Source organism: Taurulus bubalis, assembly GCF_910589615.1.
Source record: "Taurulus bubalis genome assembly, chromosome: 5".
Taxonomy (NCBI): domain Eukaryota; kingdom Metazoa; phylum Chordata; class Actinopteri; order Perciformes; family Cottidae; genus Taurulus; species Taurulus bubalis.
Genome location: NC_136593.1, coordinates 884,148 through 899,655, shown reverse-complemented (window position 1 = coordinate 899,655; position 15,508 = coordinate 884,148). Strand labels below are relative to the sequence as shown.

Here is a 15,508-nt window from a genome sequence, read left to right as displayed (position 1 = left end):
TTATTTCTTCTTATTATTATTGTTGTTGTCCATGTGAGTTGTATATGTTTGTGTTGTTGTGTTTGGACTGTGTCTTGATGCTTTGGCAATATTGTTGTTCCAACATTCATGCCAATAAAGCTAATTGAATTGAGAGAGTTGTTGGACTCACTACTTAAACGTAAACATAAAACAGACACACACACACACACACACACAGACACACACACAGACACACACAGACACAGACACACACACAGACACACACACAGACACACACATACAGACACACACATACAGACACACACACACACAGACACACACACACACACACACACACACACACACACACACAGACACACACACACAGATACACACACACAGACACACACACACACAGATACACACACACAGACACACACACACAGACACACACATAGACACACACATACAGACACACACACACACAGACACACACACACACACACACACACAGACACACACACACAGATACACACACACAGACACACACACACACAGATACACACACACAGACACACACACACAGACACACACACACAGACACACACACACACACACACATATACACACACACACACACACACACACACATATACACACACACACACACACACACATATACACACACACACACACACAGACACACAGACACACACACACATATACACACACACACATATACACACACACACACCTTAATGAGTCATCAGTCCTCTGGTGACGTCAGAGACATGCTTGGTGTCAGATGTAAAGACAGAGAAGCAGAACACACACATTCATGTGTGTGTTCTGCCGCCGTGTGGACAGTGTTGGTCAACGCAGCATATTTCACATTATTATTATTATTGTTGTTATTATTGTTATTATTATTGTTGTTATTGTTATTATTATTATTATTAGGGTGGAAAGACTTCAACTCAGGGTGTCAAACTCATTTTCCCGCCGGGCCGCATCAGCATCAGGGTTGTAGCTAACGCTGTATAAACTCCCTCACTGCTAAATAACTGTCTTTTGATTATTGTGTATTCAAGTGTCAAATATTCTACATGCATTTATATGAATGCAAACATTTAAGTGAGCACATTTCTCTGTGATTACAACAGAAATCCATTTAGGGTTAAGATACCCACATTACTGGGGCTCACCTGCTCACATAGCTAGCTTTAGCTTTAGCTTCCACAGCAGAACTTTATGGCTATAGCTTTTGTTAATATATTCTGCTAGACGTGATGGAGTAGTAAACTACGATTAAGTCTTCTTTAAGAGGCAGTGTCGTGCTGTAAAGTGATGAAACTGCTGTAAAGTGATGAAACTGCTGTAAAGTGATAAACTGCTGTAAAGTGATAAACTGCTGTAAAGTGATGAAACTGCTGTAAAGTGATGAAACTGCTGTAAAGTGATAAACTGCTGTAAAGTGATGAAACTGCTGTAAAGTGATAAACTGCTGTAAAGTGATGAAACTGCTGTAAAGTGATAAACTGCTGTAAAGTGATGAAACTGCTGTAAAGTGATAAACTGCTGTAAAGTGATGAAACTGCTGTAAAGTGATAAACTGCTGTAAAGTGATGAAACTGCTGTAAAGTGATAAACTGCTGTATTGATATTCTCTCTGGTGTTGAACTCATTCTTTTAGTTGACTTCAGCTACAGAAGCTTTAATGAAAGAGTTCAACTGGACGAGCGCTTCAGTCTGACTCATGTTTCTGATTATCATCTTTTTAATCAACTGTTTAGTCACATTACAATAAAACATATCAAGTCAACGCTTCTTGTTCTAGTTGTGTTTCTTAAACTGTTGTCTGCATATTCTTATAATCTGCATATTGAAGAGAATTTAATGATTTATATGTTGTACTGCTTTACTTTGACTAAAGAATGTGTCTCACTTATACTAAAGAATGTGTCTCACTTGTACTAAAGAATGTGTCTCACTTATACTAAAGAATGTGTCTCACTTATACTAAAGAATGTGTCTCACTTGTACTAAAGAATGTGTCTCACTTATACTAAAGAAGGTGTCTCACTTATACTAAAGAAGGTGTCTCACTTGTACTAAAGAATGTGTCTCACTTGTACTAAAGAAGGTGTCTCACTTATACTAAAGAAGGTGTCTCGAAGCTGAGCGAAGCTGAGAAGCCACAACTGGTCAAGTTCTCAGTCGCTCTTGACCTTGGCTAAACAGATTAGATGCAGACAGACTGTCTTTGCTGCTGATGTCAGCTAGATGTCTGAATTACAGATGCACTCAGCTCCCTTTTTCACTACTAAGACTGAGACAAATATGGAAGTCAGATAAGGGGGAGTCTCACAGAAATGGGATAAATATCCATTGTTCTTGGAGAACGGGGCCCACTCTCATTCTGGGGGTGTGCTGGCTGTGTGCAGACTGTATGCAGAGCAGACCATCAGGGGAGCTGAGTCCAAGGCCTTGTAGGTATGCATTTCATGTATGTGTGTAATTGCTAAATAAATAACCTTAACTGTAATATAACCTGTTCTGTCAATTCTTTAACACTCGAGGACTATCCTGGCGAAGAGGATTCCTTTTCAATATAAACCATAACAACATAAAGATATGAGACATCGTTATTAAAAAGGCGTATAGTCTTGCAAACTTATAGAGGTACTATTCATATTTACTACCAGTATTGCTGACACAGAGAAAATGAAGTATAAATGCATTTTGATGCTAATTCAATGCCAAAATGAGGCTCAGTGAGCAGAAGTCTGTTCTGGTGAAGCTGAAGGCTGTTGGAATCAGCTCCACTGCCACTTCCTGCTATTCGTTTTTTAGGCAATTTCATTGGCTGCCGTTGTTGTTGGAATGTTATGGATTTATGGATAAATATGAGGCGTCATCGGTGAGTTACCTGGCTTTTGCTATCGTTTGTTTGTTTGTTGTTGTCTGACAAAAGTCTGTGGTGGTCTGATCTTGAAACGGAGTGCACAGCTGGAATCACAAGAATCGTAGGTTTCCAGAAACATATGGCACTCATACCGAACTATAAATAGGGGGTACAGTGTACACTAGAATGTCCAGTAAAGGACGCCCGCGGGACGGCAGAATTAATAAAGTAATATATGAACATGTTGTTTATATTAATAAAGTAATATATGAACAGGTTATTTATATTAATAAAGTAATATATGAACAGGTTGTTTATATTAATAAAGTAATATATGAACATGTTGTTTATATTAATAAAGTAATATATGAACAGGTTGTTTATATTAATAAAGTAATATATGAACAGGTTGAACGATAAAGAAGACTTAATCATAGCTAACTACTCCTTCATTATGACACTGTCTCTTTAAGAAGACTTAGTCATAGCTAACTACTCCTTCATTATGACACTGTCTCTTTAAGAAGACTTAATCATAGCTAACTACTCCTTCATCACAACACTGTCTCTTTAAGAAGACTTAATCATAGCTAACTACTCCTTCATTACAACACTGTCTCTTTAAGAAGACTTAATCATAGCTAACTACTCCTTCATCATGACACTGTCTCTTAAAGAAGACTTAATCATAGCTAACTACTCCTTCATCACAACACTGTCTCTTTAAGAAGACTTAGTCATAGCTAACTACTCCTTCATCATGACACTGTCTCTTTAAGAAGACTTAATCATAGCTAACTACTCCTTCATTACAACACTGTCTCTTTAAGAAGACTTAGTCATAGCTAACTACTCCTTCATCATGACACTGTCTCTTTAAGAAGACTTAATCATAGCTAACTACTCCTTCATCCCAACACTGTCTCTTTAAGAAGACTTAATCATAGCTAGCTACTCCTTCATCACAACACTGTCTCTTTAAGAAGACTTAATCATAGCTAACTACTCCTTCATTACAACACTGTCTCTTTAAGAAGACTTAGTCATAGCTAACTACTCCTTCATCACAACACTGTCTCTTTAAGAAGACTTAGTCATAGCTAACTACTCCTTCATTACAACACTGTCTCTTTAAGAAGACTTAGTCATAGCTAACTACTCCTTCATCATGACACTGTCTCTTTAAGACTTAATCGTTGCTAACTAACCCTGCATCATGAAACTGTCTCTTTAAGACTTAATCGTTGCTAACTAACCCTGCATCATGAAACTGTCTCTTTAAGACTTAATTGTTGCTAACTAACCCTGCATCATGAAACTGTCTCTTTAAGACTTAATCGTTGCTAACTAACCCTGCATCATGAAACTGTCTCTTTAAGACTTAATTGTTGCTAACTAACCCTGCATCATGAAACTGTCTCTTTAAGACTTAATTGTTGCTAACTAACCCTGCATCATGAAACTGTCTCTTTAAGACTTAATTGTTGCTAACTCCTTGAAGCAAACACAGATTCACTTCACCATCTTCTCTAAAAGTTCTTCCCTCTGCATCATCTCTCTCGATCTTTGGAACATTTGAGGATTATTTGTCGATCTTTTTCAACTTAATCGCTCGTCTTTAGTTAAACGGCGATATTGAAAGACTGCTTTTTCGCGGGTCACAAACCGACATGCATTATGGGAGATGTAGTCCGTTGCCACTGTACACTGTAAAGGAGCATAGACTTTCATTTTAAGACCATCATGCCTTGCAAGCCGTCTCGTGACCTAAAGGAAGCCGGTCGACTGGAGGAGCCGAGGTCCACCTGAAGTCACCTCAAAGATCAACACGGCCTCTTTTAGAGAACCATTTCATGTAAATATGACTTTTGTTTCTTCACAAGAGAACTTCTCAGAGAACCTTCCAGATTAAAAAGAGATGGAAATACATTATTAGTATTATTATTATCTGAAAGGACCAGTGAGGACAAACAATATACACAAGTCTTTATTCAATACAATCAACAGCATTATTCCTTTAACAATAAAACAAATAAAATAAAAAGGTAAAAAAGAGAGAAACATAATTCTGCAGGATTGTATTTGTAAGTGGCAGAAAAACTCAAGCAGCAAATGTAATATTATATTTCATTCACTTATAAAAAAGTATTCAATATTGACAAACGTCTCGTGTCTAGCTGATGAGAAACATTGTAAAGGAGATCACAGTTTTGTCTTTTTAAAAAAAAATAAGCACTTAAATGTAAAATGTTTACAATCAAGAGGAAAGAGAGAATACTGGCTGTGGCAGGCCTGTGGCAGGCCTGTGGCAGGTCTGTGGCAGGTCTGTGGCAGGCCTGTGGCAGGTCTGTGGCAGGCCTGTGGCAGGTCTGTGGCAGGCCTGTGGCAGGCCTGTGGCAGGTCTGTGGCAGGTCTGTGGCAGGTCTGTGGCAGGTCTGTGGCAGGCCTGTGGCAGGTCTGTGGCAGGTCTGTGGCAGGCGTCAGCCACGTGCCACCAGCGGCTCCTGGCATGTTAGCTTAAACGTATTTCAATGATTATTTGCTGCAGAATAAATGAGCTTTGTAAAACTGATCTCAGATAAGACGACTTGTTGGTTTTGAGGAAGCTGAAGGTAGTCTTGAATAAAAAAAAATGTTATTCTAACAAACGAAAGATAAGAACCCATCCAGTGAGCGGCAGTGTGGACAACAGGCCTCGTCGACGTCAGAGGAGACCTTTTTAAAGCAGAGTGGTTGGATGGTAGAAAGGCCACATTAATGCTGCGTTCACACAAAGCGTTGTGAATATTCGCCAGATTTGGAAAATGTCAACTCTATTAGTATTGTAGGAAATTGCAGGATTACAGCAGCAGTGCACACAAGAGACACGTAGTAAATACAATCAAGTCATATAAACAAACAGTAACGAAGAATACAGTAGCGATATTAAATATACAGACGGAATTAAAAAGTGTATACAAGTACTTCAATGTATTATATATTGCACCAGATGAACGTAGTTAAAGTGGCCAAAGGGATTAAAGCGTTTAGAAGTCCACCACCAGCTCCTTGGTCTCACTGCAGCTGATCTGGAGGCTAAAAAGTCCGGTTCAGTTCTCTGTACTCGTCATCGAGACGAGGCCGACGATGACAGTCGGCAGAACGCTTTGTGTGAACGCAGCATTACTCAAATAACCACCGTTAATACCGAGGCAGGGGGCCAAGCGTCTTTCACCGAGGGCCACGGACAGAACAATATATGAAAGTCTGGGCCGCTCTCTGGAGGTGAGGTATATGGCAAAATATATATATATATCTATATATATATATAGATATATATACTATATTTAATAGTCAATCATCACTGCATCTCCATCAGTTCTAGTTCAGACTCTCTTCACTTCACTGCATCAGGAAGAGAGTCGAGAACAGCTGGATGTATTTCTCAATGCAGAACGATCTTGGAAGCTCAGACTGGGTTCCGTCATGAGACGTGATGACAGACACATATTTCCTCATTGTAGCAGAAAGGCTGACCTCTGGAAAGCTGCTCTGGTGTCACACAGCGTGGGGAAGAGCAGCGTTGAAGTTGTGTAGCTTCACACGGAACGGGTTCATGTGAGTGAGGTTGTGCTTCTACCTGCTCTTTGTCTCTTGCTCAGTGTGTTGAGATGATGATAAGATCTAGACTAGAAATGCCAGGTCTGCCAACCACAGAGGGTCACTCGGCTCAGGACGAGGTCGGTCCTCTTTCAAAAACTGGACAGTTCTGATCTCAGGGAATAAAACCTGTGCAGGTTTATGATTGTTGAGGTCGAGGTTGCTGCCATTTGACTCTCCTTATATTTGTAGAACTTGCTTTCCCTTGTTCCCCGTGTTCAAGTAGTTCAAGTAGTCGTGTGAACACCAAATTAGTTTGAATACTTGTGTTATTTCAGAATTTTCTTGGGAAAAAAATCCCTTTTATTCCATATTTTGATCATAACTATGACCATCCAGCATGATATGAGCCTCGTTGAGCGGTGCCTGAGTTTTTCAAACGGTTTGGTTCAAGACCTGAACAACAACCCACATACTAATGAGACACCTTTATGGAAAGATGAGGACCTAAAGAATCGCAATAAAACAAAGCTTTGACATGTTAGGAAGGAGTTTCAGTCAAAAAACTGTGTCGTTCGGTTCAAAAATGGAAAAACTTCTCATTTTATGGCAATGCTGGGTATTGAAATGTAATCAGACGTGGTAAAGGATCCTTATGAAGGGTTTAGTGAAACCTTACGTCATTTAGAGGTTCAGAAGGTAAATGACCTAACATTTTTCTGACTGAGGATCTTCAGTTGAAACACCCATGTACATATGATTGTTATTCTTGCATTTCAGACCGTTTTCCTGCTTATTCAAACCCTCCTTCTTCTCTGCTTCCAGACCGTCTTCCTCGTCGTCTCTCTGCTGAAGAGGACCTGCGGCACAGAGAAGAGTATGTGTTACATAAAATGAACTTTTATAATACAAAATATGTTTTACATAATTTTCTAAAAGTTTGCTTTCAGACACTGACTCGTTGATTGACCAGTTTAAAACTAAGACTAAGACTAGCACCTCTTCTCCAACTATGAAACCTCATGAAATACTTTGGTAGTTTCCATCATTGCTCATGTCAACGTTCCAGCAGATATTCAGACATTCAGACTGAAGCGTTCCCACACTGCTTGTATCAGAGCATCTGTTGTGTTGGTGTCTGCACGTTATGGACACGCTGATGTATTTCATATACACTTACTGTTAGCGAGGCGTATTGTGAGGTACTTCAAACGTACAAGCAGAGCTCCAACTGCAAGAACCATGACACCTCCTAAAACACATCCACAACACCATCCGACGGCCATTTTGCCGGATGAGTTTTCACACACTTTCTCTGAAACACAAAAAGCAAATGTAAACAGTAGGAATGTGACTACATCTCATGTGCAGCACACAGCAACAACTAAAGAGTCTGAAATAACGTTTAAACGAATAAGACATGAACAACCACGCCGTCTCACCACTGATGTGCACAGAGGTGTCAGCAGTGATCCTGTGCTTGATGTCTTCCTGCTCCACTGCACAGCGGTAGCGGTCCGTCTCGGTCACAGTGATGTTCAGAGTGATGTCAAAGTGTAGTCAAAGCTCCTTGGTGGTGCCGGGGGGATGAGACCCTGAGATGCTGAAGGCTGGACGTTGTTGGGCTGTCTTGGCTCTTCAATGTCTCATGGGGGTCGGGAACATGGGCTGATGACCGGGGTGCTGGTTCATCTTCAAGCAGGGGGACCGGAGAAAGTGAACTATCAGGGTATCACTGTTCAGCCTCCCGGGGAAAGCTTATGCCAATGTGCTGAGAGGAGGCTCCAGGGTGCTGAGAGGAGGATCCAGGGTGCTGAGAGGAGGATCCAGGGTGCTGGAGGAGGCTCCAGGGTGCTGAGAGGAGGATCCAGGGTGCTGAGAGGAGGCTCCAGGGTGCTGAGAGGAGGCTCCAGGGTGCTGAGAGGAGGATCCAGGGTGCTGAGAGGAGGCTCCGACCGCTTGTCGAACCTCAGATTCAAGACTAACAGTGTGGATTCCGTCCCGGTCGTGGAACAGTGGACCAGCTCTTTACCCTCAAAGACTACTGGAGGGGTCCTGGGAGTTCACCCAACCAGTCTACATGTGCTTTGTGGACTTGGAGAAGGCTTTGGACCGGGTCCCTTGGGGGTTTTTGTGGGGGGTGCTGCGGGAATATGGGGCGCCGGACCCGTTTCAACTCTGTACTGCAGTAGGAGCTGTGTTCGTATCCTTGGTAGTAAGTCAGACACGTTCCCGGTGGGTGTTGGCCTCCAGCAGGGCTGCCCTTTATCACCGGTCCTGTTCCTGACCTTCATGGACAGGATATCTAGGCGCAGCCGGGAGTTGGAGAACGTCAGGTTCTGGGGTCTCAGGATCACCTCTCTGCTGTTCGCAGATGATGTGGTCCTGTTTGCCTCCTCAAGTTCAAGTTCAACAACCCACATACTAATGAGACACCTTTATGGAAAGATGAGGACCTAAAGAATCGCAATAAAACAAAGCTTTGACATGTTAGGAAGGAGTTTCAGTCAAAAAACTGTGTCGTTCGGTTCAAAAATGGAAAAACTTCTCATTTTATGGCAATGCTGGGTATTGAAATGTAATCAGACGTGGTAAAGGATCCTTATGAAGGGTTTAGTGAAACCTTACGTCATTTAGAGGTTCAGAAGGTAAATGACCTAACATTTTTCTGACTGAGGATCTTCAGTTGAAACACCCATGTACATATGATTGTTATTCTTGCATTTCAGACCGTTTTCCTGCTTATTCAAACCCTCCTTCTTCTCTGCTTCCAGACCGTCTTCCTCGTCGTCTCTCTGCTGAAGAGGACCTGCGGCACAGAGAAGAGTATGTGTTACATAAAATGAACTTTTATAATACAAAATATGTTTTACATAATTTTCTAAAAGTTTGCTTTCAGACACTGACTCGTTGATTGACCAGTTTAAAACTAAGACTAAGACTAGCACCTCTTCTCCAACTATGAAACCTCATGAAATACTTTGGTAGTTTCCATCATTGCTCATGTCAACGTTCCAGCAGATATTCAGACATTCAGACTGAAGCGTTCCCACACTGCTTGTATCAGAGCATCTGTTGTGTTGGTGTCTGCACGTTATGGACACGCTGATGTATTTCATATACACTTACTGTTAGCGAGGCGTATTGTGAGGTACTTCAAACGTACAAGCAGAGCTCCAACTGCAAGAACCATGACACCTCCTAAAACACATCCACAACACCATCCGACGGCCATTTTGCCGGATGAGTTTTCACACACTTTCTCTGAAACACAAAAAGCAAATGTAAACAGTAGGAATGTGACTACATCTCATGTGCAGCACACAGCAACAACTAAAGAGTCTGAAATAACGTTTAAACGAATAAGACATGAACAACCACGCCGTCTCACCACTGATGTGCACAGAGGTGTCAGCAGTGATCCTGTGCTTGATGTCTTCCTGCTCCACTGCACAGCGGTAGCGGTCCGTCTCGGTCACAGTGATGTTCAGAGTGATGTCAAAGTGTAGTCAAAGCTCCTTGGTGGTGCCGGGGGGATGAGACCCTGAGATGCTGAAGGCTGGACGTTGTTGGGCTGTCTTGGCTCTTCAATGTCTCATGGGGGTCGGGAACATGGGCTGATGACCGGGGTGCTGGTTCATCTTCAAGCAGGGGGACCGGAGAAAGTGAACTATCAGGGTATCACTGTTCAGCCTCCCGGGGAAAGCTTATGCCAATGTGCTGAGAGGAGGCTCCAGGGTGCTGAGAGGAGGATCCAGGGTGCTGAGAGGAGGATCCAGGGTGCTGGAGGAGGCTCCAGGGTGCTGAGAGGAGGATCCAGGGTGCTGAGAGGAGGCTCCAGGGTGCTGAGAGGAGGCTCCAGGGTGCTGAGAGGAGGATCCAGGGTGCTGAGAGGAGGCTCCGACCGCTTGTCGAACCTCAGATTCAAGACTAACAGTGTGGATTCCGTCCCGGTCGTGGAACAGTGGACCAGCTCTTTACCCTCAAAGACTACTGGAGGGGTCCTGGGAGTTCACCCAACCAGTCTACATGTGCTTTGTGGACTTGGAGAAGGCTTTGGACCGGGTCCCTTGGGGGTTTTTGTGGGGGGTGCTGCGGGAATATGGGGCGCCGGACCCGTTTCAACTCTGTACTGCAGTAGGAGCTGTGTTCGCATCCTTGGTAGTAAGTCAGACACGTTCCCGGTGGGTGTTGGCCTCCAGCAGGGCTGCCCTTTATCACCGGTCCTGTTCCTGACCTTCATGGACAGGATATCTAGGCGCAGCCGGGAGTTGGAGAACGTCAGGTTCTGGGGTCTCAGGATCACCTCTCTGCTGTTCGCAGATGATGTGGTCCTGTTTGCCTCCTCAAGTTCAAGTTCAAGTATCTCGGGGTCTTGTTCTCCAGTGAGGGAAAGGTGGAGCGGGAGATGGACAGGAGGGTCGGTGCGTCTGCAGCAGTAAAACAGAAGCTGCACCGTCTTGGTGAAGAGGAGCTGAGCCGGAAGGAGAAGCTCTCAGTTTACTGGTCGTCTACGTTCCAACCCTCACCTCTGGTCACCAACTCTGGGTCAAGACCCAAAGAACGAGGTTACAAGCGGCCGACATGAGTTTCCTCTGTAGGACTCAGCCTTAGAGATAGAGTAAGGAGATGAGTTTAAATGTATTCAGTCTATTGAGCAGGTCGTATTCATATAATAATGCAGATTTTGGGGCATAAGGGTGTAGATTGTTTCAATAGCAGTGTGGATGAAGCCTCAGATTAACAGTTTAATTAAAGCACTCACCAACAAGCAGCTCAACGTAGAAGGTTTGAGGCGTCTGCAGACGTGGAAAAACACAGCTGTAGTTTCCACTGTCGGCCATCTTGGTGTTTCTGATGACGATGGAGGCGTTGCCGTGCTTCAGCTGATCTTGAAAATAGGAGACTCGTCCTCTGAACTCGTCGCTCTGACCATGACGGCCGTTGTTGTAGTGAACGCCTGCATCATACAGGATCACCTCCTGCAGACCATGATCTCTCTGAGCTACTTTCCTCCAGTCAAAGAGAGCTGCTGCGATGTTCTGGGTGCCGAGGGAACAAGGTAAGAAGAGATTGTTCCCTTCTTTGACGACCACTCTGACGACGCCTAAAACACAAAGCATATTTGTATTCATTATGTTTAAATATAGAAAGTCGGGTTAAAATGAAATGCATTTACATAACTGAGAAGCTCTTTGTCGTGGTGTGATCAGCATAGAGTTGATTTCACGTTGCCTTGACATTATGGATAACATTTTATCGACAGCAGGTGGTTGAGCAACTCCAAACATAGAGGACTGAGACTGAAACATGAGGCCTTTTTTGGACCTGGATGGGGCTGCCTCATAAATAGCATTTCAAACAGTTAATTTGCATTTTGGTGTATTTTCTTTTACAATAGATATTTACCAAACGGACATATTTACACTGTCCGTTCCCCTGGGCATGATATGGGGTTGTTTGACTTTTCTTCATCCCATACAACCCACAGAGACTCTGGACAACCTCAGCCTCAAAGCACTTCCCTGGTCAGAGTGCAACCTTGAAGGGACCCCATAGGGCTGAATCCAATATTTCACCAGGGTCTTTGCAACCGTGACTGCGCGCTGGTCTCTGGTTGGCACCGTGACCGTACATTTGGAGAACAAGTCTTTAAAAACCAAGACATTCTCTCGTCCGTCTGACGGTGGTTCCAGCACGGTGAAGTCCATTGCAACGACCTCCAGCGGCCTAGAAGTGAGCAAACTCCCCAATGCGGCAACCACCCTTGGCTGTGGCGCTTTAGAAACATTACACCGTTTACAAGCCTTACAAAAAGCCTCCACGTCCTCAAACATTCCCGGCCAATAGCACCGACTTCGAACCAACTTGAATGTTCTTTCCACCCCTTGGTGCCCATGGTCAGTGTGCATGCGAGCCAACACCTCACGGTGCAACACCGCTGGCAACAGAAGCTGATAATCTGTCCTTCCTTCTGGTCGCACAACGTCCGGTACAGCACACCCCCAGTTCCACAATCCTCCCCACTGTCTCAAAATTCCAACTGTCCTTTTACATTCCTGCAACCTCTCGTGCCTAGAAGGCTTCACACCCCTCCCCAGTACGTTCGAAAGGCCGATATTACAGCGTCTACCTGCTGCAAACTAGCCAAGGCAGACATATCAAACGAGGGAAAGCTAGACATGGAAGCTTGCTGGGGGAGGCACCGGTCTGCTGGCACACCGCCGCCCCATGGGGTCCGCACAGCACAAGCGTTGTGCCACCGCTTCCTCCTGGGTCCCCTTCTGCTCCGCATATCGCCTGGAGAGCATCCGCCCCGGCATTCTGACTACCTGGCCGATACACCAGCTGGAAGTCAAACTGAGCAAGTTCAGACACCCATCGCTGTTCTACAGCTATATATATATATATATATATATATATATATATATATATATATATATATATATATATATATATATATATATATACACACATATGTATATATATATATACGTATATATATATATATATATATATATACGTATATACGTATATATATATATATATATATATATATATATATATATATATATATATATATATATATATATACGTATATACGTATATATATATATATATACGTTATATATATATATATATATATATATATATATATATATATATATATATATATATATATATACGTATATATATACATATTTATATATATATACGTATATATATATATATATATATATATATATATATATGTATATGTATACATATATATATATACGTATATATATACATATATATATATACGTATATATATATACATATATACATATATATATATATATATATATACATATATATATATATATATATATATATATATATATATATATATACATACACATACACACACACATATATATCCTGTTCTGTTTCTTTCTTGCTTACAAAGAAAAGGTCAATTAATACACACGTGGAAGCGAGCGGAGAATAAAGACCCGGTCATCCGGTGTGGAACCACCACCAGAAACACGGCAGGACCGTGAACACGTGCTGACATGTGTTTATAGAGTTGTTATTAGGGTCCGAGCGACTGACGTAGTCAGTCCGAGTAGGATCCTATTGAAATTGCCGGGATTCTTATTATTCCGTTTTTTTATTTTTATACATTGGACTGTTTTTTGGGGGACTTGTCATATTAAAAAACTCACCAAATTTTTAACGCTTGGTGAAAATATGGATGTATTAAATCCGGGGAAAAAAAGTTCCAAAAAATGACTCTCTAGCGCCCCCTACAAGTTGGACCGGCGACGCCCCTCGCCCAGAATGTTATTTTGACTTGAAACAATTCACGCATGTCCGTCTCCACCTGCTCTACAAAAAAGCCTCTCAGACCCGTCCGCCATCTTGAATTTAGTGAAAAACACATTATTGTAGTTTATTCCTAAACGCTTGGTTCGTTTCATACCAAACTTGGTACTTATCATCATTGGAGCTGGATCATCAATACTGGATTGACATTTCTTTGATATCTCATTGCGTTGAGGAGATATTGACCAATTAACCTCTTAGGGGCGTGTCTTGTTTTTAAACACTCATAACATTAAAACTATTTGGACAAACGACTCCAAACTTGGGGTATTTGCATTTCTGCCAAATACTACTTCTCCTACAATTGTTATGTAATCCACTTCAATTCGGTTCTAAGATGATCTCAAGACCCTCAGGAGTATGGCTTGTGCACGTTTTCACTGAACGGCCTTGATGTGACGGGGACCCAAAGACACGCCTACTTTGTGCTAATCGCTATGTGAGAGAACCCTGTTGTAACGCCTAGATACATGATGCAATATGCCTCATGCTCCTCATACATGATGCTGGTCCAGGCCTGAGTACATGTACATGAGCAATGTTCACATTGTCATAGGCAAAAGTAAATCAGCCAAACGGCATAGGATTTACATGTAATTTACATGACCTGGGCCCTGTTCCTCGTACCTGGCTAAACAAAGTCAAGCAAATGTCCTAATCTCCATCTTAAATGAGCGAGATGATTGACATCAGGCTGTCTGGTTTCTTCACGGCTGATCCGCTGAATCGTCTCGTTCATTCTAGAAGACGTCAGTCATCTGGATAAATGCGCCGCTCCTCTTCAGAAGGATGATAATGGAGCACTGACACCACCATGTTCTAACAGTACAATGGACAATAAACTCAGAGGAACCTCTTTTTATTTCTCTGCTGAGAAGCAGGAGATGATCATGAAGGCATATGAGGAAGTCAGTACCGTAGTCATTCACAGCAAACGCGTTGAGAATATTCCAACGTTTTTGCAACATTGTTGCTGTGAACGCAACTTTAACTCCGCCCCCTCTGAGAGACATAAGCGTCCAAATATATCAAGTTAAATGCATCAGTGCTGGGAAAATGTATCGGCTAATTTGAAGTGCTTCATCACCCAAATCAATCAGATTATATTTAAGAACAAATATATACTTATGAGGATATATGTACTGTATGCACGTATGAATCATGTACTATATGTATATACATGTATGTGTAGATTACCATATAATAGGAGTTTGAATATGTTATGGGCGGATCAGTATGTATGTATTATTCATAATCAGAAATTCAATCAATTGAAGCAGTGAAAATAAAGTGTGATTCTCTGTATTCTCATCACGATCACCTTAATCATGTTCTACAATAATGATATGTATGGTGTACTAATAACACTGTCATATAATTATGAGTGCTTTAACACATCCATAAGTTTCTTAAGAGCTAAATAAACTTAAGAACAGCGGCATGCAGCGGCTGACAGTCTGTGTCTGAGACGATCAGCTGCGTCTGTGGTGATCAGTGTCCGCGGCTCGAGAAGCTCTCTAAATAAATTATTTCTTGCCGGCAAAATCTATATCGTCGCGTACAGGAAGTCATGATGATGTAAAGGATGGATCCTGTGATCTGGAAGAACTCTCTCCCTATAAAACTAATATAACTAATATCGCTCCTTCATCAATGAGGAAGTGAGCTGCCTTTTTTGTCCGTGGGAGTGTCCAT

At 42.2% G+C, this 15,508-nt stretch overlaps 1 protein-coding gene across 1 annotated transcript in view; it reads right to left on the bottom strand.

Moving 5' to 3' along the window:
- LOC306736521 (dedicator of cytokinesis protein 3-like) overlaps positions 1–12,768 on the bottom strand; it is a gene marked incomplete at both ends in the record, with an annotated part of 79,941 nt that extends 67,173 nt beyond the window's left edge. Inside the window, 4 exon segments of the mRNA XM_079218166.1 lie at positions 7,228–7,305; positions 9,177–9,254; positions 11,211–11,552; positions 12,690–12,768. Coding sequence (XP_079074292.1) covers positions 7,228–7,305; positions 9,177–9,254; positions 11,211–11,552; positions 12,690–12,768 — 577 coding nt within the window.
- Positions 12,769–15,508: the final 2,740 nt, after the last annotated feature.